Source organism: Tubulanus polymorphus, chromosome 8, assembly GCF_964204645.1.
Source record: "Tubulanus polymorphus chromosome 8, tnTubPoly1.2, whole genome shotgun sequence".
Taxonomy (NCBI): Eukaryota; Metazoa; Nemertea; class Palaeonemertea; order Tubulaniformes; family Tubulanidae; genus Tubulanus; species Tubulanus polymorphus.
The window spans coordinates 13,989,024-14,013,957 of NC_134032.1; the positions used below are offsets into that span (position 1 = coordinate 13,989,024).

At 38.2% G+C, this 24,934-nt stretch overlaps 1 protein-coding gene across 1 annotated transcript; it reads right to left on the reverse strand.

Moving 5' to 3' along the window:
- Nucleotides 1–20,078: 20,078 nt before the first annotated feature.
- On the reverse strand, nt 20,079–24,685 carry LOC141910397 (transcription factor E2F3-like). The gene is made up of 7 exons (XM_074801135.1): nt 24,149–24,685; nt 23,252–23,497; nt 22,543–22,667; nt 22,270–22,325; nt 21,464–21,678; nt 20,913–21,057; nt 20,079–20,296 (listed from the first exon to the last, which is right to left on the reverse strand). The coding sequence occupies exons 1-7, from the start codon at nt 24,476–24,478 to the stop codon at nt 20,079–20,081; spliced, it is 1,335 nt and encodes a 444-aa protein (XP_074657236.1). The 5' UTR covers nt 24,479–24,685.
- Between the last annotated feature and the right edge of the window lie 249 nt (nt 24,686–24,934).

Here is a 24,934-nt window from a genome sequence, read left to right on the forward strand (position 1 = left end):
AGACTTCAAAAAGGTCGATTGAAGTGTTACCTTACAAACCTCAATCATACACATGCAGCCCATTTATTAATTGATTAGACTTATTTCTTTTGAATATCATGCCTCAGTTCGGGGGTATATCATATTATCTAGGTCTAAACAGATTCCCAAAAAGTACGGGGATTTTAGCAGTGTACCGGTATAGCCGGTAGTATAGATATTTTCATAGGGATTGATAGTAGAAAATTGATATATGTGATAATTGAAAAATCGCCCATGAAATACTTGGTAAAAAGTTATAATGTGGGACTTCTGGGCTTTTGGTTCTATCATCTATCCTGCATGTTCCTTCTGCACACAAAATGAAATCCTCTTTTGGGAACAAAAATCCAGTTACGTAAACAAACAGCAAACATATCGTTTCGCATTAACCTTTTTCTATATTCAAATTCTAGTATTGAGTGATTTACAATTCAATTGTTTATCGAAGATCTTTTTCTAAAAATCTCTAAACACTTATTCTGAATTTGACGGGGATCAATCGCTCAATGATATTTCTCAATAAGTTGTACACCTTAAAATCATAATCTTGAATATTTGAGCCAGTCATATCTATCTAAATCTTCAGTTGTACTTAGTTCCAAAATAAAGATTATAAAGCTAAAATCCATGAGGAGATCAAATTATTGAAATATTTTAGTTTCTTCAATCATTAAGAGATGGCGATAAGATCTGTTACACTCGTTTTGCACGTAACGGCCGTTAGGTGTTGTTGTAACTGTGCACTAGTTCATGAATAATCCATTAGATGGCGAAGTCATCTCATTATCATCTTATCTTATCTAAAACCGGCTTTGATGTATTGTAAATAGTTAATGGATATATTTTGTAAACTTTTTCATTCTCTAAATTTTAATCACTTCAGTGTTGTTTTGTAAATATTTGTATATACATGTGAAATAGTTTTCCTCCATATACCATGGAAATGGTTGGAGCGTGAATAAAATCGTAATCGTAATCGTAATCGTAATCGTAATCTTTTGTAAGACTTTCAAACCTTCATTTACGCAGAAATGAATTTAAAAAAATAGCCTATAATTTGGGGATTTATAACATTGTCTATCTGATTATGACCAATTCTTGCTGAACTTGCGAAAACATTCCAAATTTAGACACATTACTTAGAGCTTCAAATTTCCACTCAGCAAAATTGATCCAAGATGGTTTAGATATCATCATAGTAGTGTATAGTAAAGTATCTGTATATTTTGTCAATAACTTTCATGTCACCGATGTTTTCAAAATGTTTTTATTTTTATCTCGATTAACAAAATTATTTTTCCCCATTTACTATGTAAATATGGTAGGCGAGTAATGGCATTATCTTGGCGATCTGGTTTTAATTACTCCTCTTCAAAATGGTTTTAGCATTATATTTTTACTGTAAACATTTCAACCAGTTCACCATAGATCAACAAGGGAGAGGAAATTCAGAATAAGCTCTATAGAAAAGGGAGGTGCTTGGGGTCTATCCCGAAGTGCTGGAGTTACATCTTCTTTCTTCACTTTTCCAAGATAAACCAAAAAATTCAGTGTCCAGGCTGGATCATTCCTAGGGTGTTGGCTTTTATCCTCTTTCCTTTCACCTTCTGTTCACAAATAAAATCCTGTGATGAGAACAAAAATCCAATTGAACAAACAACAAATATCAAACAATCATAAAAGTCATGTTTTTCCAAATAAATTCGGACATAAATACATCTCTATTTACATTTTAAGAAAATTTTCGATGTTCACATTTTTGAACCAAACCCTAAATTGTATATGAATATAATGATTATTATTAAAATGAAAAAAAAATTAACATACATTTTTGTAACGTAAACCTAAACAAAATTGAGCAAAAACTATCTAGAAAGCGAGGCAAACGTAATATAATCAGATTTCACCTTTTCTGAAAGAAAAAATGGAATGTTTCTACTAGTATAAGATTCTTACACAGTTTTCATGATTTAACAATATTTATTTAATTGTATCATGGAAATGTTTCAATATTATCATACAACAATTATCAAAATTTATTCAAACAACAAGAAAACTGCAATATTTCTTTCAATGATTATTTTCAATTCTTCCTTCAGTTTTAATCATATCAATGCATTCGGGATCATTCATTTATTACGTACACATTAGGAGAGGGTTGGAGGGGTAGGAGTCAGTGCAATTGTGTACTGTAATGCTTAATGTATACGAAAAAATGAAAAATTCAAATTTTATGCGTACGTAATTAATGAATGATCCCTTCATCAAAATTCAACTTTTTTCTTACCTACAAAAGATTTTTCGACCAACAAAAAATCCACACAAGAAATTCATAATCTCCTTTTCAATGAAATATCTATACCATAGATTTCTATATACAATCAGTTTTTCTCCGATCGAGTCAAATTCAATAAAGTTCAAGTAATTAAAGATAATTCTATGAATATTCAACCACACAGATACAACAAATAATTAAAGATTATTAAATTCTATAGTATATAGTTTGTATTCAGACCATTCATTCCTTGTGATCACCATCAAATTCCAAAATTGGCTGATTTGCATATTGCATGTATATATTTTCACTCACTTAAAATAATCATCTCTTTAGTCTTTTTACAATATGTTTTTGTAGAACATATAAAATTTTCACATTAAAGCCTTTTTTCAATTCCTAAATTTTTCGATCATTTATTCTAAGTTGCTGCTACTGCTGTTAACGAATATTTAAACAAATCCAATTTAGTGACTGAAGGAAAGAAGGGTGATACTGTCCACGAGACGCAACTGATAGCGGCACTGTCCACGAGACGCAGCTGATAGCGATACTGTCCACGAGACGCAACTGATAGCGATACTGTCCACGAGACGCAACTGATAGCGATACTGTCCACGAGACGCAACTGATAGCGATACTGTCCACGAGACGCAACTGATAGCGATACTGTCCACGAGACGCAACTGATAGCGATACTGTCCACGAGATGCAACAGATAGCGATACTGTACACGAGACGCAACTGATAGCGATACCGTCCACGAGATGCAACAGATAGCGATACCGTCCACGAGACGCAACTGATAGCGATACTGTACACGAGATGCAACTGATAGCGATACCGTCCACGAGACGCAACTGATAGCGATACTGTCCACGAGACGCAACTGATAGCGATACTGTCCACGAGATGCAACTGATAGCGATACTGTACACGAGATGCAACTGATAGCGATACTGTACACGAGATGCAACTGATAGCGATACCGTCCACGAGACGCAACTGATAGCGATACCGTCCACGAGACACAACTGATAGCGATACTGTCCACGAGATGCAACTGATAGCGATACTGTCCACGAGACGCAACTGATAGCGATACTGTCCACGAGATGCAACTGATAGCGATACTGTCCACGAGACGCAGCTGATAGCGGCACTGTCCACGAGACGCAACTGATAGCGATACTGTCCACGAGACGCAACTGATAGCGATACTGTCCACGAGACGCAACTGATAGCGATACTGTCCACGAGATGCAACTGATAGCGATACTGTACACGAGATGCAACTGATAGCGATACTGTCCACGAGATGCAACAGATAGCGATACTGTACACGAGACGCAACTGATAGCGATACTGTCCACGAGATGCAACTGATAGCGATACTGTACACGAGACGCAACTGATAGCGATATACAAATTGTTGTTTTCGTGAAGCAGTCAGTGTCTTCCGGTTCACATCAATAACAGCAAATTGGAGAAACAGAAAAAAAAAATAAAACAAAATATTAAAAAAGATTTGAAACACATCAAAATATCAGAAAACGAAGAGTGACGAGGTATTTACCTTATTTGCTTTTGCTGTTTGTCCAATTGGCCATTGAGCAAGTTGACAGTTGCATGTTGACCACAGGGAGAGTTGACAGTGTTCAAGTTGATCAGTTTGAGTTGAAAGTAGCAAGTAGTTGCCGTTCCTGTTGTTGTCATCGTCATTTTTTTACAATATAGGGGATATATATATATCCTTTCAGACATCATTTTTTTCATACACAATTTTTTTCTTACATAATCATAATCTATTTTGATTATAATAATTCTTTTAATTGTAAAAATGTTTCTGTTTTTTCCCTAAACATACTTGTTAGAACTCAAGTCAATCAAAATGTTGATTGTATCAAGATTTTCATAATTGACTTTCATGAGGTCACATGAGACTTGAAGTAATGTTTTTACAGGTTCGATCCCTGAAGATACACATTATTTTTCCTATTATTTATTTATTCTTTTTAACACTTTGGATTCTTTTGAACCCAGAATTAGTTCAACAAAAAATTATTAAATGCGAAACACAATTCGCAAAAACAAATAAACAGAAGAATATTTCTCATTTTCGATAAATATAAAAATCTTTTACAAAAACTACAAACACTAAGGGATCATTCATTTGTTACGTACGCATAAAATTTGAATTTTTCAACCCCCCCCTCCCCCTCCGTACGCAAAATCGGCCATTCTTTCATATACATTAAGCATTACAGTACACAATTGCACTGATCCCCCTCCCCTAATGCGTACGTAATAAATGAACGAATGACCGATAAGGTTGTTGACCATTGCATGAATGCCACTACAGCAAGAATTAAGGCGACATTTGTCCAATAGTAACTTCTATCAATGTTTGATATGGTTAATTTTAGCTTCCTTTCACTGATTCATCAAAGATTAACATATCGTAAGCCTACAGTTATACTTGTTATACGGCCAATATTAACAGTTGACAACTGCCAATCAACCACAAACTACTGCGTTATGAAATGAGGATTTTACACTATAGTTTCAATGTCAGATGTATATCTTATGATTATCAGTAAAATAACAATTGAAGTAGATACTCTATTGATTAAGTAATTACCAACTTTGGAGAAAGATAATTAATATCATCATAGTTCTGAAAAGTATATTGTAATTTTGGCACTCTCTCACATGTCAGTTTTACGCTTATGTCAACTCTAGTCATCACTTATAAATATCTAATTAACATTTTTGAGATAGTTCAAAAAGTCCAGTCGAGCTCAGTGCAGTTGAGATCAGATCAGAACAGGGCCGACCTGCGAGTCGTGAGCTCCAGATACTATAACGAAAAGGCCGACCAACGAGTCGCGAGCTTTGACATACATCAATAAATAATATTCACGTCAGATCATCGAAAATATACTACATGTAGTTAGTATTCTCCTCGTCTGGATTCGGATTTTAAGAGATGTTCGACAAAGGATCGCGTCCGATAGTAGAGCACACCTCTTTAATAGTCTCTCTACAACATACGCACGGTATCAACTGGTCGACCAGCACGAAATTACACCTTTCTGCTGATCGTGGAATTGGACGAAAACAGTTTAAATCTATTCGTTTCAACTGCATCAATCATCGTGTACCAGATACATGTACAGAGTGTTTGCAACTGTCACCTTGGTAAAGTGGGATAACTTGTATTCAGGTTGTTCGATATACATAGTCCTGGACCAAACGCCCACGAACTACGGGACAGCCTTACCAAGGAGCAGGATCAACCAGCAAACAAGCCAAAAGAATATGAGGTTCTGTACACCACATAAGAAGTGTTTCTAATCAAGACTTTATATCATTGTAACTGTTTATTACCCCTTTATTTATATATTTCTAAGAATTTGAATTAATGTTTACCATTATTGACGTTTATCACTTTCAAACTGCTACTGATTTAAAATGCTCGTACAGATTCTTTTGTTCCCTATTGATAGGAAGTGATGGTAGAATGGCCGAGGTGGCCAACTGCCCCAGTCGTAGTTGGTGGGCTGAGAGTAGCAGTTGACAACTGCTACAAGTACGATGAACTACGACTTGCAGCAACTGAGAAAATCAGAGAAAAAGAAGACTAAGGAATATGAGATTATAACAAACAGATTATCTCGCGCTCGCGATACTCTATCTATCAGTGGCCATAAAGAATGATTGCCATGTTTCCCACGGTGAATTTTGATCTAAGCCGAACCCGGTCTTTAATCTTTCAGAAAATGCCATGAACTGTTCCGGAAAGGATCACAAGGGTCCTCCAGGGGGCGAAGGAATCAATGGACACACCCTCCACAGTCGCTCTATCAATAACTACAGGGACAGAATTTATCACGAGCGGACGCAGTAAAGGTGGTCAAGCAAAGGGGAAGAGTAAGAGCAGATCAAATAGAGCTAGTCCACCGGGACTTGGTAATTTTATCAATAACTACAGAGACAGAATTCATCACGAGCGGACGCGGTAAAAGTTGTCAAGCAAAGGGGAAGAGTAAGAGCAGATCAACTAGAGCTAGTCCACCTGGACCTAGTCATTTTATCAATAACTACAGAGACAGAATTCATCACGAGCGGACACGGTAAAAGTTGTCAAGCAAAGGGGAAGAGTAAGAGCAGATCAATTAGAGCTAGTCCACCTGGACCTAGTCATTTTATCAATAACTACAAAGACAGAATTTAACAAAAATTTGTCATTTATATTTCAGGAAATCGAAACAGTATTCGAGGTCAAGATGGGGCGTCAATTAGGGCCTCGTTTCAACGCACACTTGTGCGTAAATTTAAGGACATTGTGGTAGATTTGCCCCGGGTGTACGCCATTGTGGTAGTTCGTGGGCCGAAAGTAGCAGTTGACAACTGCTACGAGTGCGATGAACTACGACTTGCAGCAACTGAGAAAATCAGAGAAAAAGAAGACTAAGGAATATGACTAAGGAATATGAGATTATAACAAACAGATTATCTCGAGCTCGCGATACTCTATCAGTGGCCATAAAGAATGATTGCCATGTTTCCCACGGTGAATTTTGATCTAGGCCGAACCCGATCTTTAATCTTTCAGAAAATGCCATAAACTGTTCCGGAAAGGATCACAAGGGTCCTCCAGGGGGCGAAGGAATCAATGGACACACCCTCCACAGTCGCTCTATCAATAACTACAGGGACAGAATTTATCACGAGCGGACGCAGTAAAGGTGGTCAAGCAAAGGGGAAGAGTAAGAGCAGATCAACTAGAGCTAGTCCACCTGGACCTAGTCATTTTATCAATAACTATAGAGACAGAATTCATCACGAGCGGACGCGGTAAAAGTTGTCAAGCAAAGGGGAAGAGTAAGAGCAGATCAACTAGAGCTAGTCCACCGGGACCTAGTCATTTTATCAATAACTATAGAGACAGAATCTATCAAAAATTTGTCATTTATATTTCAGGAAATCGAAACAGTATTCGAGGTCAAGATGGGGCGTCAATTAGGGCCTCGTTTCAACGCACACTTGTGCGTAAATTTAAGGACATTGTAGTAGATTTGCCCCGGGTGTACGCCGTTGTGGTAGTTCGTGGGCTGAAAGTAGCAGTTGACAACTGCTACGAGTGCGATGAACTACGACTTGCAGCAACTGAGAAAATCAGAGAAAAAGAAGACTAAGGAATATGAGATTATAACAAACAGATTATCTCGTGCTCGCGATACTCTATCTATCAGTGGCCATAAAGAATGATTGCAAAGTTTCCCACGGTGAATTTTGATCTAGGCCGAACCCGGTCTTTAATCTTTCAGAAAATGCCATGAACTGTTCCGGAAAGGATCACAAGGGTCCTCCAGGGGGTGAAGGAATCGATGAACACACCCTCCACAGTCGCTTTATCAATAACAGAGACAGAATTCATCACGAGCGGACGCAGTAAAGGTTGTCAAGCAAAGGGGAAGAGTAAAAGCAGATCAAATAGAGCTAGTCCACCTGGACCTAGTCATTTTATCAATAACTATAGAGACAGAATTCATCACGAGCGGACGCGGTAAAAGTTGTCAAGCAAAGGGGAAGAGTAAGAGCAGATCAACTAGAGCTAGTCCACCGGGACCTAGTTATTTTATCAATAACTATAGAGACAGAATCTATCAAAAATTTGTCATTTATATTTCAGGAAATCGAAACAGTATTCGAGGTCAAGATGGGGACGTCAATTAGGGCCTCGTTCCAACGCACACTTGTGCGAAAATTTAAGGACATAACCATTGATTTGCCGATAGCCGCGGTCGTATTTCGTGGGCCGAAAGTAGCAGTTGACAACAAGTGCAATGAACTAAGACTTGCAGCAACGTAGAAAATAAAAGAAATAGAAGACTAAAGAATATGAGAATATGAATATCAACAACAGAGACAGAATTCATCACGAGCGGACGCGCCCAAGGTTGTCAAGCAAAGGGGAAGAGTAAGAGCAGATCAACTAGAGCTAGTCCACCTGGACCTAGTCATTTTCATTAACTACAGAGACAGAATTCATCACGAGCGGACGCGGTAAAAGTTGTCAAGCAAAGGGGAAGAGTAAGAGCAGATTAAGTAGAGCTAGTCCACCTGGACTTGGTCATTTTATCAATAACTACAGAGACAGAATTTATCAAAAATTTGTCATTTATATTTTCAGGAAATCGAATCATAATTCGAATTAAAGGGGGGCATCAATTAGGGCCATGTTCCAACGTACACTGAGACGTAAATTTCAGGAATTCGAAACAGTTTTCGAGTTGAAGTTGGGGACGTCGCTCAGGGCCTCGTTCCAGAAGACGCTAATGCGAAAAAATCCGGTCATGTGAAAAAGATTGATTTCAAAGGAAGTGTAGCTTACCCTAGGGGGAGCCACTTTGATTACATAAATTAAACAGTCAAAGGGTTAAAATGCTCTATACATTTTGTATTCAATTCTTTACTTTCACGTTAAAATGACTTTGGATATAACGACTTATCTAACTATTTGTTAGTTTTATTATAAACCTGAGAATTCCGTCCAAAATAAAACATTTTAATAATTTCATATCGATTATAAACGAACAGATTACTGAAATTCATTGTTGTATATAACGAGCTTTCAGTGAATGACGTTTATTTCTCATCACTTTCAAACTGCTACTGATTTAAAATGCTCATACAGATTCTTTTGTTCTCTATTTACAGCAAGTGATCGTAGATTTGCCGCGGGTTCACGCAATTGTAGTAGTTCGTGGGCCGAAAGTAGCAGTTGACAACTGCTACGAGTACGCCCACGAACTACGCGACCGACTCGTCGCGCAGGAGGTAAGAATAATAGTGTTAATAATATCCATACTTGATTATGACAACTAAAATATGAGAGTATATTAATGTTTCTTCGGTTGTGGGGGCCATCTAATCTTACTCAGTGTGTGCAGTCCCAGCATCATCCAGCCTGCAATCCTCGGTGCGATATAGGGCACACGTTAACCCCTATTGAAGGATGTCATCATTTTTCATTTATATTTCAGGAAATCGAAACAGTTTTCGAGTTAAAGTTGGGGACGTCGCTCAGGGCCTCGTTCCAGAAAACGCTGACAAGAAAATATCCGGTAATGTGAGAAAGATTGATTTCAAAGGAAGTGCAGCTTACCCTAGGGGGAGCCACTTTAATTACATAAATTAAACAGTCAAAGGGTTAAAATGCTCTATACATTTTGTATTCAATTCTTTACTTTCACGTTAAAATGACTTTGGATATAACGACTTATCTAACTATTTGTTAGTTTTATTATAAACCTAGAACATGGAAATTTGAAATCATGAACTTGAAAATGAAAAATGATTAAATCTAAATGTTGCTCGTTTATTTTATAGGTCACCAGAAAGCGACGCCGATCCGTCGACGAGGTCAGTTTGAATTCTATCGAATCGTTCTCCCGTTATTACTTTCAATCTGTCTTTTCGTCCATAGATAGGATCTCACAATCGCCAGTGGTATAAGCATTGTTCAGCAATTCAAGGGTGCTAATGTCCTTGAAAACCTGGCAATCTCATTGAATCAGAAAGATTGGGGAATTTGATAGATTTTTACCAAAATCCTGGAAAACACGGGGGATTTATAAATTCTTAATACTACAAAATCAAGGAAAAAAGTGGTCTACCCTCGGTCGGTCGGTCGGTCGGTCGGTCTGTGTCTGTCTGTCTGTGTCTGTCTGTCTGTGTCTGTCTTGTAGACAGGATCTTGTTGTGCTGACTTGTGGTCGTAAGTTTTATGCTTTCGACATGTTCTATGATTGTGGCGACATTAAAGGTCATTGGTTTCTGTGTGTTGGTTTTTGAATATTGAAAAAAGTCCTATTGTCCGAGCGTCGGTGGAACCACTTTCCAAGTGATGTTCACGTCTCTGCACCCACAGTTCATGGTTATTCATGAAGACTTGACGATTATTTCCTGTTTTAAGTCGTGTAGATTATTATCATTGTGGTTCAATATAGATTACGACTATCTGAAAGTTGAGATTTACCAAAGAAATGTGTATCAAAATTCTGAATGTTGATTTCAACTTTTTTTAAAATATTTTACAGCAACCTGTAAGCCCGAAAATTCGGCGAGACGAGGTAAGTTTCAATTTCATTAAATCATTTTCGATATTGATGTTAAATATTGATAACCTTAGCCCTGTTTCATAGACTGTATATGAAATATAAAAAAAAAAACTTACTGAATTTTCTTTCTTTTATTGCAACAGAAACCAATAGCTCCAGCAGCGGCAGCGGCCATTCCGGCACGAGTAAGTTTCAATTTTATAATTAAGCGTCATTCGTTTCCCGTGTATTCCCTCGTAGATGATCCTGTCTTAACATCAACTTTAATCCATTAGCACTCAGGAATTGCACTTAACTTTATGTAAGATATTTATGCTAATGACATCAAAATCATTTTTCATATACAGATATCTATATAAACCTGTCCAGTTTTTATGTCAACTGTGTTTATTAACGTTTGTTGCTGAACATGAAATTTAAAACAAAACTGAATTTTCTTTCTTTTATTGCAGCAGAAACCAACAACAACAGCGACAGCAGCCATTCCTGCACGAGTAAGTTTCAATTTTATAATTAAGCGTCATTCGTTTCCCGTGTATTCCCTCGTAGATGATCCTTTCTTAACATCAACTTTAATCCATTAGCACTCAGGAATTGCACTTAACTTAATGTAAGATATTTATGCTAATGACGTCAAAATCATTTTTCATATACAGATATCTATATAAACCTGTCCAGTTTTTATGTCTACTGTGTTTAACGTTTGCTGCTGAATATGAAATATAAAAAAAAAAAACTTACTGAATTTTCTTTCTTTTATTGCAACAGAAACCAACAGCAGCAGCACCGAAGGAAGTAAGTCAGCATTTTTCTGTATCATGGATTTTCTGTCGTGTTCATTTCTATCTGACAGCCAATGTATTTCATACCGGGAACAAAGTCATAAAAATTCTCCTGTTCGTTTTATTGAATAACGTTACGGAATCAAAACAATATCTATAACGAAGCATCCGTCACTTAGAACTCATTTATTACGTATATTGATACCTACGTGTGCTACTGAACATAAAATAACAAAACTAAAATTAATTCTCTTTTTTTCTTTCATGGCATCAGTGCAAACAAATAACAACAACAACAACGAAAGAAGTAAGTTTTGGCCATGTTTTTAGTTTTCGCTCATCGCTGACATTACTGATATCTTTCCTCGCAGTCTTAAATCGGCTCCACTCAATTTCTCTCATGAAATGTTTTCCATGTTCGAACTACACGTGATCATGAACTTGAAAAATGATTAAATCTAAATGTTGCTCGTTTATTTTATAGGTCACCAGAAAGCGACAACGATCCGTCGATGAGGTCAGTTTGAATTCGTGTAGATTATTATCATTGTGGTTCAATATAGATTACGACTATCTGAAAGTTGAGATTTACTAAAGAAATGTGTATCAAAATTCTGAATGTTGATTTCAACTTTTTTAAAAATATTTTACAGCAACCTGTAAGCCCGAAAATTCGGCGAGACGAGGTAAGTTTCAATTTCATTAAATCATTTTCGATATTGATGTTCAATATTGATAACCTTGATAGCCCTGTTTCATCTGTATATCAATGATCAGCGTGCAGCACAAACACAGGGGCGGATCTAGGCCCAAATTCAAGGGGTAGCACTCATTCAAGAGGGCACCTGCCCGGATTTGTATTACCACGGGGAGGTGAGCACCGAAGGTCGAAGCCACCAAGGGGTTTAGAATCAGTTTAAAATTTGAAGCCCAGCTATCAGAGCATCTGAGGCATCAAAATAGCAAAAAATACCCTTGTCTGAATTTTAGGCAATATCAAACCACTTTCAGTATTTATTGCAATTTGAATGTGCCTATTTTAGAATGTGATAGTTATTTAGTCATTTTTGAGCCGACTATTTTTTGAGCCCTTTTCTGAATTTTTATGAACGTGCCCTTTTGGCAATACAATGTGCCTTTGGGATTTTTTTTGGCAATTTGAACGTGCCGAGTCATTGAGTCGTGCCCTGTCAGAGCACCTCAGTACGGTAATATGATTGAATGCGCCCTCATTTTGGAGATTAATTCTGCCCATAGCAGGATTTTTCAAACTATTTTTGGGGCCCTTTTCTGAATTTTTGGCAAATTGCCCTTTTTCGCAACATAACATGCCCTTTTTCGCTATATAACGTGCCATTTTTTGCAATATAACGTGCCCTTTTTGGCAATAATTCAAATTCAAATTTATTTCATAGGTCCGGACGTCGGATTTTGCGGGCGCTGTAGCGGGCCGACGGTATTTTCATGAGAATCTTTTTGAAAAAGGCACTTGACAAATTCAAGGGGTCGCACGTGCAGCAGGTGCGACCCCCTGTATCCGCCCCTGGATAGATGCCCTATATATGACTGAGCTAATAGGACAGACTTGACTGCCCTGTTTTCTGTTTTACGAGAGTATGAACAGGTATTGCAGAAAAAGTAGCTATCCCACAAGATAAGATAAGCGTGTGTTATTACTTCTCAGCTACAAGATTTGTATCATTCTAGCCGGCCCAACGTTTTTAATCAAAGTTTTCGGCAGAAAAATGCGACGCAAACACAAAAAGGTAATGTGGATAAAGAACAGTCCTATTGAAGGGATCAATCTTAACACAGAAGGATCAATCTAACAGAAGGAATTGATCTATCGCCATAAAGAAATTCCCGCTTCCAAAGAAGTCAGTCTAACATAAACTTCCAGCGACACATAAACGACAGGTAATGTGTAGGAAAAAAAGGGGACATCAGTCTTACCAGAGAAATCAGTTTTATTTAAGATTTTGCTTTCAATCAAAGATCAGTCTTACCAAAGGAAACACTGGAAATTGATCTCATCAAAGGAATAGATCCCACTGCAAGAACTGGTCTTTCCAGAGAAATGGATTTTTACCAAGGAAAAGATCGCACTGCAAGAATTGGTCTTTCCAGAAAAATGGAGTTTACCAAGGAATACATCGCACTGCAAGAATTGGTCTTTCCAGAGAAATGGATTTTACCAAGGAATAGATCGCACTGCAAGAATTGGTCTTTCCAGAGAAATTGATTTTACCAAGGAAAAGATCGCACTGCAAGAATAGGTCTTTCCAGAGAAATGGATTTTTACCAAGGAATAGATCCCACTGCAAGAACTGGTCTTACCAGAGAAATGGATTTTACCAAGGAATAGATCGCACTGCAAGAATTGGTCTTTCCAGAGAAATGGATTTTACCATGGAATAGATTGCACTGCAAGAATTGGTCTTTCCAGAGAAATGGATTTTTACCAAGAAATAGATCGCACTGCAAGAATTGGTCTTTCCAGAGAAATTGATTTTACCAAGGAAAAGATCGCACTGCAAGAATAGGTCTTTCCAGAGAAATGGATTTTTACCAAGGAATAGATCGCACTGCAAGAATTGGTCTTTCCAGAGAAATGGATTTTACCATGGAATAGATCGCACTGCAAGAATTCGTTTTACCAGAGAAATGGATTTTACCAAGGAATAGATCGCACTGCAAGAATTGGTCTTTCCAGAGAAATGGATTTTACCATGGAAAAGATCGCACTGCAAGAATTCGTTTTACCAGAGAAATGGATTTTACCAAGGAATAGATCGCACTGCAAGAATTGGTCTTTCCAGAGAAATGGATTTTACCATGGAATAGATTGCACTGCAAGAATTGGTCTTTCCAGAGAAATGGATTTTTACCAAGAAATAGATCGCACTGCAAGAATTGGTCTTTCCAGAGAAATGGATTTTTACCAAGGAATAGATCGCACTGCAAGAATTGGTCTTTCCGGAGAAATGGATTTTACCAAGGAACAGATCGCACTGCAAGAACTGGTCTTACCAGAGAAATGGATTTTACCAAGTAACAGATCGCACTGCAAGAATTGGTCTTACCAGAGAAATGGATTTTTACCAAGGAATAGATCGCACTGCAAGAATTGGTCTTTCCGGAGAAATGGATTTTACCAAGGAACAGATCGCACTGCAAGAACTGGTCTTACCAGAGAAATGGATTTTACCAAGTAACAGATCGCACTGCAAGAATTGGTCTTACCAGAGAAATGGATTTTTACCAAGGAATAGATCGCACTGCAAGAACTGGTCTTACCAGAGAAATGGATTTTACCAAGGAACAGATCGCACTGCAAGAATTGGTCTTACCAGAGAAATGGATTTTTACCAAGGAATAGATCGCACTGCAAGAATTTGTCTTACCAGAGAAATGGATTTTACCAAGGAACAGATTGCACTGCAAGAATTGGTCTTACCAGATAAATGGATTTTACCAAGGAACAGATCGCACTGCAAGAATTGGTCTTACCAGAGAAATGGATTTTACCAAGGAATAGATCGCACTGCAAGAATTGGTCTTACCAGATAAATGGATTTTACCAAGGAACAGATCGCACTGCAAGAATTGGTCTTACCAGAGAAATGGATTTTACCAAGGAATAGATCGCACTGCAAGAATTGGTCTTACCAGAGAAATGGATTTTACCAAGGAATAGATCGCACTGCAAGAATTGGTCTTACCAGAGAAATGGATTTTACCAAGGAACAGATCGCACTGCAAGAATTGGTCTTACCAGAGAAATGGATTTTACCAAGGAATAGATCGCACTGCAAGAATTGGTCTTACCAGAGAAATGGATTTTACCAAGGAATAGATCGCACTGCAAGAATTCGTTTTACCAGAGAAATGGATTTTACCAAGGAACAGATCGCACTGCAAGAATTGGTCTTACCAGATAAATGGATTTTACCAAGGAACAGATCGCACTGCAAGAATTGGTCTTACCAGAGAAATGGATTTTACCAAGGAACAGATTGCACTGCAAGAATTGGTCTTACCAGAGAAATGGATTTTACCAAGGAATAGATCGCACTGCAAGAATTCGTTTTACCAGAGAAATAGATTTTACCAAGGAACAGATCGCACTGCAAGAATTGGTCTTGAACTTGTTTTTTACTAAAGAAATTTATCGATCTTAACGAAGAAATTGCTCTTATTCAAAGGAAAGATTTGGTCTTACCAAAGGAATCTGTCGATCTTAATTGCTGCCCAGAAGTTATCAAAGGAATCAATCTTACAGAACGAATCAATCTTACTAGAGGAATCAACTCAAAGGCATTCTGTATTGTAGAACTCAACAGTGGAATTTATGTCCACAACGGTGGAACTGGATCAAGGATAGTTTTGTTGAAAAATTCTTGAAGGACACGAAAAACAACTTTTTTTCTAATCAGCTACCTAGGATTCACATATTTTTTTACCTTAAAATTCAGGGGCCGTTTTATACACGTGTGTTTAGTTTAATTGGAAAACTCTTTAAATCAAAAACATTTTGCGTCAGGCCCTGTATCTACCAGTCTTAACACACAGAAGAAAATTAAAAAATGGTGGAGATAATGAATAGCTTAGCTGCTTAGCTAGATTTAGCCTGGAAGCTTTATTGATTTTCTACCCCTAGCTACGTATAAAGCTCGAGTCTAAATTCAAAACTTCATTTCAAAGACTTGGTTAGGCCTAGTTTAAAAACAAAATGGCCGCCGGGCTGAAGAGGTAGGAGGTAGGGAGAGGAGATCGCCGCCGACGGGGCTTTGTTTCTTCAGTTTTCTTCTGCCGTTCGTTCGACCATCTCATTTTCAACCAGTCACTGCTGTGATGATATTCTCCTGCAGAAATTTGAGATCTCAAAAAGATCGACCTCAAAAATATCGGCGACGATCAGGATTGAGGAGACTGGGAGCGGGATGGATGCGGAAAGTTGGAATATCATGCTTACATAAAAAGTTGACGATCAGAATCTATGTCTGCGCCGACCAAACGATCTCTTCTGTGATATTGGCCGCAATATCTACCGCTAAACGATCCGATTTAACGGATGTTGAGTGATTTAAATCGGAAAAATATCGCCATCACGTTTACTCGTCTTCCTCGATATGCGTGTATGCTAATGCGCGCAACGTGCGAGCCAATCACCGTGACGGAAACAATAGGAGTCCAATCAGTGAAACGGAGACGAAGGATCCATCCAATCACCGTAGAGACAATGAGACGCCGGACCACGTGGTGTGTTTGAATCAGCTGAGTTTTTGGAAAGCACGGGATCGATATTGGACCGAACCGACGAAATGATATATCAGTATCAATTTCTACTGAAATATCAATTTAATTCTCAAAAAGAGAGTATAATATCAATTTGTTACGTAATTTGTAATTTCAGTATCGGTTTTAACCACTGGGGGTTCAAGTTCGGGAGAGACTAAGAATTGATCGACATTGAAGACCCTCCAAACTGGCATCTTTAGCCCTGATGGGCTTCATTGTTTCCATTCATTAGCATTAGTATCATTAGCCATATAAATGTTGGTTAAATCATGGTGGCGAAATTTAGGTATTGTAGATGTTATCGTCACGTAGTGAATCTTTTAGAAAAAAATGCCCTATTTTGTAAGGCTGAAAAAATTCGAAATGAATTTACAAACTTTTCAAATGTTTTATCAGGCAAAATTGCTCGAGCGTACGCCTCCAAACAATATTAGTTTTCTCAATCGTGCACATTGAGTTAAAGCAAATCGTTCAAAATGACGTTTACCGTGTGCATCGGGGTTAGTTGCTATAACGTGCCTCTTTTTGAAAAAAGTTCCCATTTTTCTATGGTGAGGCAGTCATTCAAAATTGGACCCTGGATCCGCCTCTGCATGGTATTAGAATGTTGAGAGTTTAATGAATAACTAGCTAAAAGACCGTTAGCGCTATGCTTGCCACCCTTGGCTTCTGGCCAAGCCTTGAATAGCGTCAGAGCCGTAGGTCACCAGTCCTAACAATATCTATAAAATTGTTTCAACCCCCTGGATTTGTGCCTTGTTAGGTCAGATATCGGGTCCATTTTTATTACTTATCTTTTACAATGATCTTTCTAATTCCAGCTTCTTCGATCGCCTATCCCATCGTTTCAGGGCCAACGGCTAGACTGATCTTCTGGCGCTTTTGTCACAGCCCGAGGATACACTCATTTGGGAACTCAACAGAGGTGGATCCAGGATTTCCAAAGAGGGAAGGAATGCTCTGCAGGTCATACCTCAAGAAATCTTTAAAAGTTATCTCATCAACAGCAGAACACATCCCCTGTAGGCGAGGGTTTTTTTCTGAAAGGTCATTAGACCCGACTACCGAATGAGTCGACAGATGACTGCGTTCAAGAGACGACCGAATATTGACGAACGAATCCCAAAACATATTTATGAATTATCTTCTATATTTATTTATCTAGAAATTTACAAAATAAACAATTTTTTTTGCAACGAAACATTTTCATGTTTGTGCTCGGTGTATAATATTCATTCATATCAAAATTCTTCTCCAAGCATTTAATCGTAATAATAATAATAATAATTATAATAATAATAATATTAATATATCTATAACAATAATAATAATGAGATTACATACTACATTGTTTTGTAGGAGCCTTTTTATTCATCGTCGCTTACATCATTGAAAATATTTGAAATTAAAATTCGATTACTCATCCAGACTCAAACTTGAGCCATTCCATTACAACTACCAGGTCAATATCAACACACATCTATCTCAAAAAAGAGCTAACAAGATGAAGAAATATTTTCAGGAACAGTCGAATAAAACATGATAGAAAATATGACTCAGAAATTAACAAGGTTTTCAAATCCCTGCGAGCAGTGCTGCCAACCTTTGAAAAGTGCTATCAGTAACGAATTTTTTCCAGTAACATTACATCGAAAGAAAATGTTCAAATTAATCAGTAATTAACAGTAAGACCCTCAGTAACATTTTTCATAATTCTCATATGCATCAAACAAATCAAATCAGCATTTCCTGTTCCCGTTAAAAGAGTAACAAATACTGAAAATCAGGAACTGTTTTCATATTTCTGTACAAATCCATCCTCCCCCCAAGGATACCGATGAAAACTTGCGGCACCAATCAGATTGCTCTAATCGCCGATGTAAACTTTACAGAAAAATTAAATTAGTAAATGGGAAAACCCAGGCTAAAATAGGATTCTTGATAGAAGTGGCTAATACAGCGGAATCCGCTGTATTTGAATCGTACATTTGGATCAACTGAATTCACCCAGTTAACAGGAAATCTGGATTTAAAGTAATTTTCTTGTATATTTATGACTAAATGGACTGCAATTGTCCGCATTAGACCAAAATCCGGATTCAGCCGATCTGGATTAAGCGGGTATGACTGTAATTAGTGATGACATCATCTAAGCCGCGCACTCAGCCTTGTGTGGCAGGGTTTCGTACCGTGGCAATCTTGATGCCATCGGGTTCAAAACCCTGTCGAGGGAGGATGAGTACAAGTCGAATCAGTTCACACAGGGCTGTCGGGCGAGGTGACGAATGGCTATTTCAACGATTTATGAAAAATGCCTCTTAGATCAAGATTTGCTCAAAATTACTCTTATCCTGATACAGTACAGTGGTACTGGATCCAGAACTGTGGTACTGGGTTTAGAACTGTGGTACTGGATTCAGGACTGTGGAACTGGATCCAGAACTGTGGAACTGGATCCAGAACTGTGGAACTGGCTTCAGAACTGTGGAACTGGATCCTGATAAAAAGACATCACTCAGATATACTTTTAAACTTAAAATAAACACATATTACAAGTTACCCTAAATATCATTTAATGCTTTCTGTCTATCCATAAAATGCCACTGAGGAGTACCAGCTCTTGAGTACTCGATCTTGAGTACCTGCTCATGAGTACCCAGTCACGAATACAATGAGAATCATTATCTATACTAATATCTTAATCTAAAATACTCATCATCGATAAGAGCAAGAGAAAAATATTCAATCTGGATTTAAGCACAAAATATATTATTACCATTATATTATATATTATTGTTATAACATTCAAATTCAATGATTTAAATCTTAAAAAGCCTCGAACGTTCTTTCTCCTGATCTTGAAACATATTTAAACCAAGACTCAACTAGTTAAATTCTAAAAATCTATCGAGATCCTCTCTATTTGTTAGTATCCCGCTGTGTTAAAGTTCGGTGGTATCCCAGTTTGCTTCCGATTTAATTTTACAAATCGAAAAAACACAGGTAAGTACTTCTAAAAACAATTTCTAGGATTTTGAGGATTCTATCAAGGTTCCTACAATTCCTGGTATCCAGAATTCAAGGACTTTTCAAGGAATTTTCAAGGAGTAATTTTCAAAATTCAAGGAGGTTTTCGCGGTCATATATAAGGAAAAAAAGTCGAAAATTCAAAAACAAAATCCATGTTTTTCTCAAATTTTGATCAGTTGTTGTGTGTGCCGTTTTGGTTTTACATGTTTAAATGTTTTAAATCTCAAAGTGAAACAACTTTCACTCACAAGTCACACAATGAAGAATAATAGAATACACTGTCTTCTGAAAAGGACCTTTTGAAAATTTTTAATAGGACTTTCCCAGAATTTAAGGAGTTTCAAGGAATTTATGGATATTTCTCAAAATTAAAGGATTTTCAAGGACCTTGAAAAATATATCAAGGGGTTTTCAAGGATTCAAGGAGTTGTAGGGACCCTGTCTATACAGTGTTCGACAATTTTTATGAATTTTTCATCAAAGTTTTTAGCGTTAGTCGTGAAAATATACAACAATAAAAACATATATATCGATGCGACTTCAGAAACTCAAGTCATACGCGTCGAACAAATCGGAGAGTCCTTCCGAATAATCGAGACTAAACGTGTAATCCTCATCGCATATAGGTGGCTCTAGTTGTAAAAACGGAGCGGGTACGTCGTCCGAATGTTGATCTTCCGTTTTCAGGAAGAGATTGCGATCGTTTTCCGGCGATATATCCTGCTGTTCGAGCAACGCGTTACGCAATGCCGGGTCATCTGAAAACAAGAAAAAATGGCGATGATAAATTATTTTTTGAAATGAAGTTCGTTAAGAGCTTTCCAGTTCGCTGGCCACCCTGTCCAAAAAATGATATTTTCCTCGTACTTCAGCTATTCCCAAGACCCAGTAGCTGTGAGTACAGGGCTGCCAACCTCTAAGAAGTGCTATCCAGTAACAAATTGAATTTTTTTCAGTAACATTTCACTGAAATATGAAAGAAAATCCTGGCCCGTTTAAATAATTAATTGCAATCTGTATCAAAAGATGGCAGCACCTGTCATACAGTAGAATTTACAACTAACTTTGATGTACTAAACCAGTTATTCAACGCATGGGGTGTAATATTTTAAAATTTTCGAATCATCTCCAGCTGTTGCGGGTATTAATTAGTCAGCACTGAAAGGGTTAAGATTTGACTATGCAGTCAAAGAAATTGAACTTGTGAATCAACCAGGATTTCATCTCTATGATCAAATCTTAACCAACAATTGTGGTACTGAATAAGAGAAGTCGAGGGAGTTAGTTTTAAAGTTGATGTATAAAAAAAACTCAACCCTCAGGGAACTAAAAACACAGACTGGGTCCTGTTTGAGGGAAAGATCAACAACTTACTCAGATAACTGTCCCTGGAATCGTCGGAACTGAGTGAATCGTTTAAATACGAACGGTTGTGATTGTTGACAGCAGACGGAGACTCTTCGGGACATAAATAAACTTCGATCGGTCCTTTATTACTCTTCAACCAGATTTGCATAGTCTGCAGGACAAAATATAATCACATTTCGAACTTGTATCTTTAAAACAGCTTTCTAGATTAAAAGATCAGCAGCCTAGAGCTACCCCTTCAGCAGCATCCTTGCTTGCCAGGGTCTGATGCCGCCTGCCGGAGCTCACGCCAACACAAACCCTGGCCGCAAACCCTTCATTGGTTTCTTGTATTAAAGCCCACGATTTCTTGGTCAGACAGGTTAACGCTCAGCGCCGACCAGTCAGCCAATCTGGACGTATAGGATGGCTAGACGTATAGACTGGTGACCGCTGAGCGTTAACCTGTCCGCCCAAGAAATTTTCTAGTGGGATGCTGCAGGATTAACTCAGGATGAAGGGGTTCAGCTTCCAGACAGATGATTAATTTTCAATATGTATATTGTAGTATTCCTTACCTCGGAAGGATCGGGGACTTCTAATTTTGTCTCAGGTGGCGCTTTTATTGCTATGACAGTATCGTCCTCGAAACTGGTGATATCTCTGATATCCTGATAGGTAACGTACGCGCACCTGGCGTTATCCGCATTTTCAGTCATCAGTTTTAACTGCCGCGTACAATTACGTATCATATCATCCAAACTGTTCTCTTTAGCGTCCAATTTGGCAATTTCTGAGGAGACGGCGAAAAAAACATGAACATTTCAAATATTTTTTCTTTTAATGGATCAGGGAATACAAAATGGTATTTCCCAGTGTGACAGGGTGTATAACAACAGCGTTCCTACTAGCTCAGCTAGCGGGAATATACCCTTTGGCTCAGCGGTAGAGCGTCTGCCTTGGACGCCAGGCATCGAGAGTTCGAATCTCGGGAAGGACAGATATTTCTTCCTGTTACACCAGTTCCTTGAACATTAAATTCCCCGATAGAATTATAAGATATTCTCAGTGGGGTCTGTTTCTTATCGAGAGTTCCCTGTTGTCGGTCATCAACAACAAGACACCAAAAATTCTAATTCCATGATTAAATTATATAACATCCTGCGGTGAGAAGTTTGGGATTCTTGGATTTTTGGAGATTTCTTTGTCTAATCGAGAATGTTAGTTTTAACAATTCAAATTCTGGCACAAATGGATTATGAATCCCATATGGAGAAATGGCAATTTTACCAAATTTCTCAGTTATGTTTTACCGTAAGTATAGATTCAGTTGAAATAAAATTACTGGTATTGTTTTCTTTTTTGTTGAAAATTGTTAACTTACGAGACAAGATGGACTTCTGATTAGAATCTTGGTTTTCACTGCCAGGAGTGGCTCCTCTGCAAGACAAGAATAAATAAATACATTTCAATTACAATCATCCTTCTCCCTCTCCATCTTCCTCCTTCTCCGTCCACCTCTTACATTAACCTATCAGATTCTTTTTCCTTCTCCCTCCCATCTCTCAAATTAACCATTCAGATTCACTTCCCTCTTTAACTGACATTGAAAAACTGCAACCGATAATTCCCTGATTCCACGTTTCTCTACACTTACATCCATTGAATGTTATTTTTAGATTTTTTATTGATGAGACCGATCCCTTCGAGGACGTTCGTGATGTCGTAGATTCGACGTTTCTGAACGTCTAAACATTCGGCCGCGCGATTCAAATCCAACACCTGAAAAATAATCAGCGCACAATTAACCACTTTCAACGAAAGCTGGCTTTTTATCATTTTCATGCGGGTTCAAACAGGAGACTCTGTTTAACTTAGATAGTTATTACAGCATCTTTCTATTTGTGTTCTCCTCCATACAGTGGAATTCTAAAGGGGCTGCATTCAAGTTTTTTTGATCCCCCAAAAAGTACAGAAAGTTATGCTTATGATTTCAGTAAGGGTGTAATCTTCTATTTCTGGTGGGGGCAGCAAATATTTCAAAAGGGCTGGCTAATTTTCAGAAGGATGGACATAAAAAACCAAGGGGTGTCTGCCTCTCTAAAACCTGTTGTGGAGAACATTGTATAAATGAAATATATATCACCCAACTCATATCAGACTGAAGTTGGAGGACCATACTCCCTCACAGGGATTTGAAGGTGATGGCTTTGTGACCATTTAGGGAGGAGCATGGCAGAGTCTCATGATCACGATTTCATCAGGTTTGAATCCCTGCCACGAGGGAGTTAAACAAATGTTGTCCTCTAGGTTAAGCGAGTTCAATTTTTGTTAATCACTTAGATTATTAATTAGTAACAACTTACGCCATCTGGTGCCGATCGTAACAAACTGACAAATTTTTTGGTGAGTAACCCTAGCGACGTATCGTAGCGCGTTTTCTCCAGCTGACACTTCCCTCCGCCTCTCGGACTCGCCGCAGACGGAGTCATCGTCATGGAAACCGACGGGCGATGTTTCTTCGCGCTCTGCGGAGTTTTAAATCCGACATCTTTATTTGGTGTCGCCATGACGATGACGCCAGCCGGTTCCAAATCCAGTTTCCGTTTCGCCTGAAAAAGAAGTAATAACATCGCAATGAGAATTGAAGTCCGATTCGATGAGCTTAGTTGAGGTAGGCTAGTTGTTTCGACTTATATACAAGACCTAAACTTTAACAACTTTTGAACAACTAGGATATCAAAACCTACTTGATTATCGACATGTGTTATTCGTATATTTTTCCGATGTAAAATGTTAGAAAGAGGTGGAATTGAAGGTTTGATGAAAACCGATTGCATCATTTTAACAGATGAGTATCAGCGCAGGTCAACTGAAAGACGACTGGATATTCGAGAATTATCAGTCATTAAAGCACCAAGCATTGCGACACTTGTATGTCATCTAGAGTTGAGCCTAAAATAGGCTGAATAGACTAAATTAACAAACACCTAAAGAATAGGCAGCTAATTAGTGAACAAACTAACAGACGTAATTCTCCTACTTGTCTAATGGGCAGTTTAATGGGGATTAACACTTGAACAATAAAGATCCCTGAGCTGCTTGGCAATTGTTAAAAACATTCAACAAAACCAGAAATTTGTTTGGTTTGTGAATCAAAGTTTGAGCACTTCAAGTTTATTCTAAAAGCAGTAAATATTTGGCAATTCATTTCAAAGTCAGAAAAAGCCAGAGAAGAAATCACCGTGCTAATTGTTTTCTACCTGAGGTTTTTGTCCGTAAGCTAATTGCTGTTTAAAGTTCTCAGTTAGGGGTGTCGTCCAATCCATAGATGCATTATTAAATATCGGCGGACTTCCAAAATCGACTTGATCGAAAACTGTCGCCCCGACCGGTGCCGATGCGTCCCCTCCTCCAGCCGTCACTACCCGCCGGCCGCCGCTTCCGATACTCGGTTTTTTCATCATCTCAAAGCCTTGTTTTTCAGGGGATAAAATAGCAGTCTGTGACAGCATGATTTCGCTGCCTCGCTGGTGCATAGGAGGGTGAAAAGCGTGCAGGGGTAATCCTAGATCGGACCCTACGCGAGACATCTCCGATGCCGCTCCGAGAAGGGGATTCCCCGATTGAAATGCAAATAATTCCGATCTAATGATTCCAGATCGCAGCTACTCGGACGCAATGTCCTCTGCCCGAATCGATCTCAGTCTATTCCAAATCGATGGTGCGGGTTGTCGCCGCAAATCGACGATGTTAGCAGATTTTTGTCGTCGGATTCTTGGTCGCTCAGAAGATAAGGGGGCAGCTGTGGCACCATAACAAAGGTATTACCCGCAACGGCGCGAATTGAAATTCCCGGGTATCCCCATAATATAGGTCACGCGCACCTGTTTCACCGATTCTACCTTCGCGATCAAGTGTCTCACCGATCTTTTCATGTCAAATTATCACTAACCATAAACCTGAACAATAATTGGGCCAGGTCTTATAAATATATTATCATTACATTTATCCAAGTCAGGGAGTTAGACAATAAACACAGGTATTGG

Bases quoted from the DNA above. Each gene is read 5' to 3' on its own strand.
- LOC141910397 (XM_074801135.1), bottom strand. From the start codon at position 24,478: ATGTCTCGCGTAGGGTCCGATCTAGGATTACCCCTGCACGCTTTTCAC. The intron at 22,326-22,542 runs GTAAGTGTAGAG...CTTGTCTTGCAG, and splicing joins AAAAATAACATTCAATGGAT to AGGAGCCACTCCTGGCAGTG. The intron at 20,297-20,912 runs GTAAGTTGTTGA...TCTTGTTTTCAG, and splicing joins TTCCAGGGACAGTTATCTGA to ATGACCCGGCATTGCGTAAC.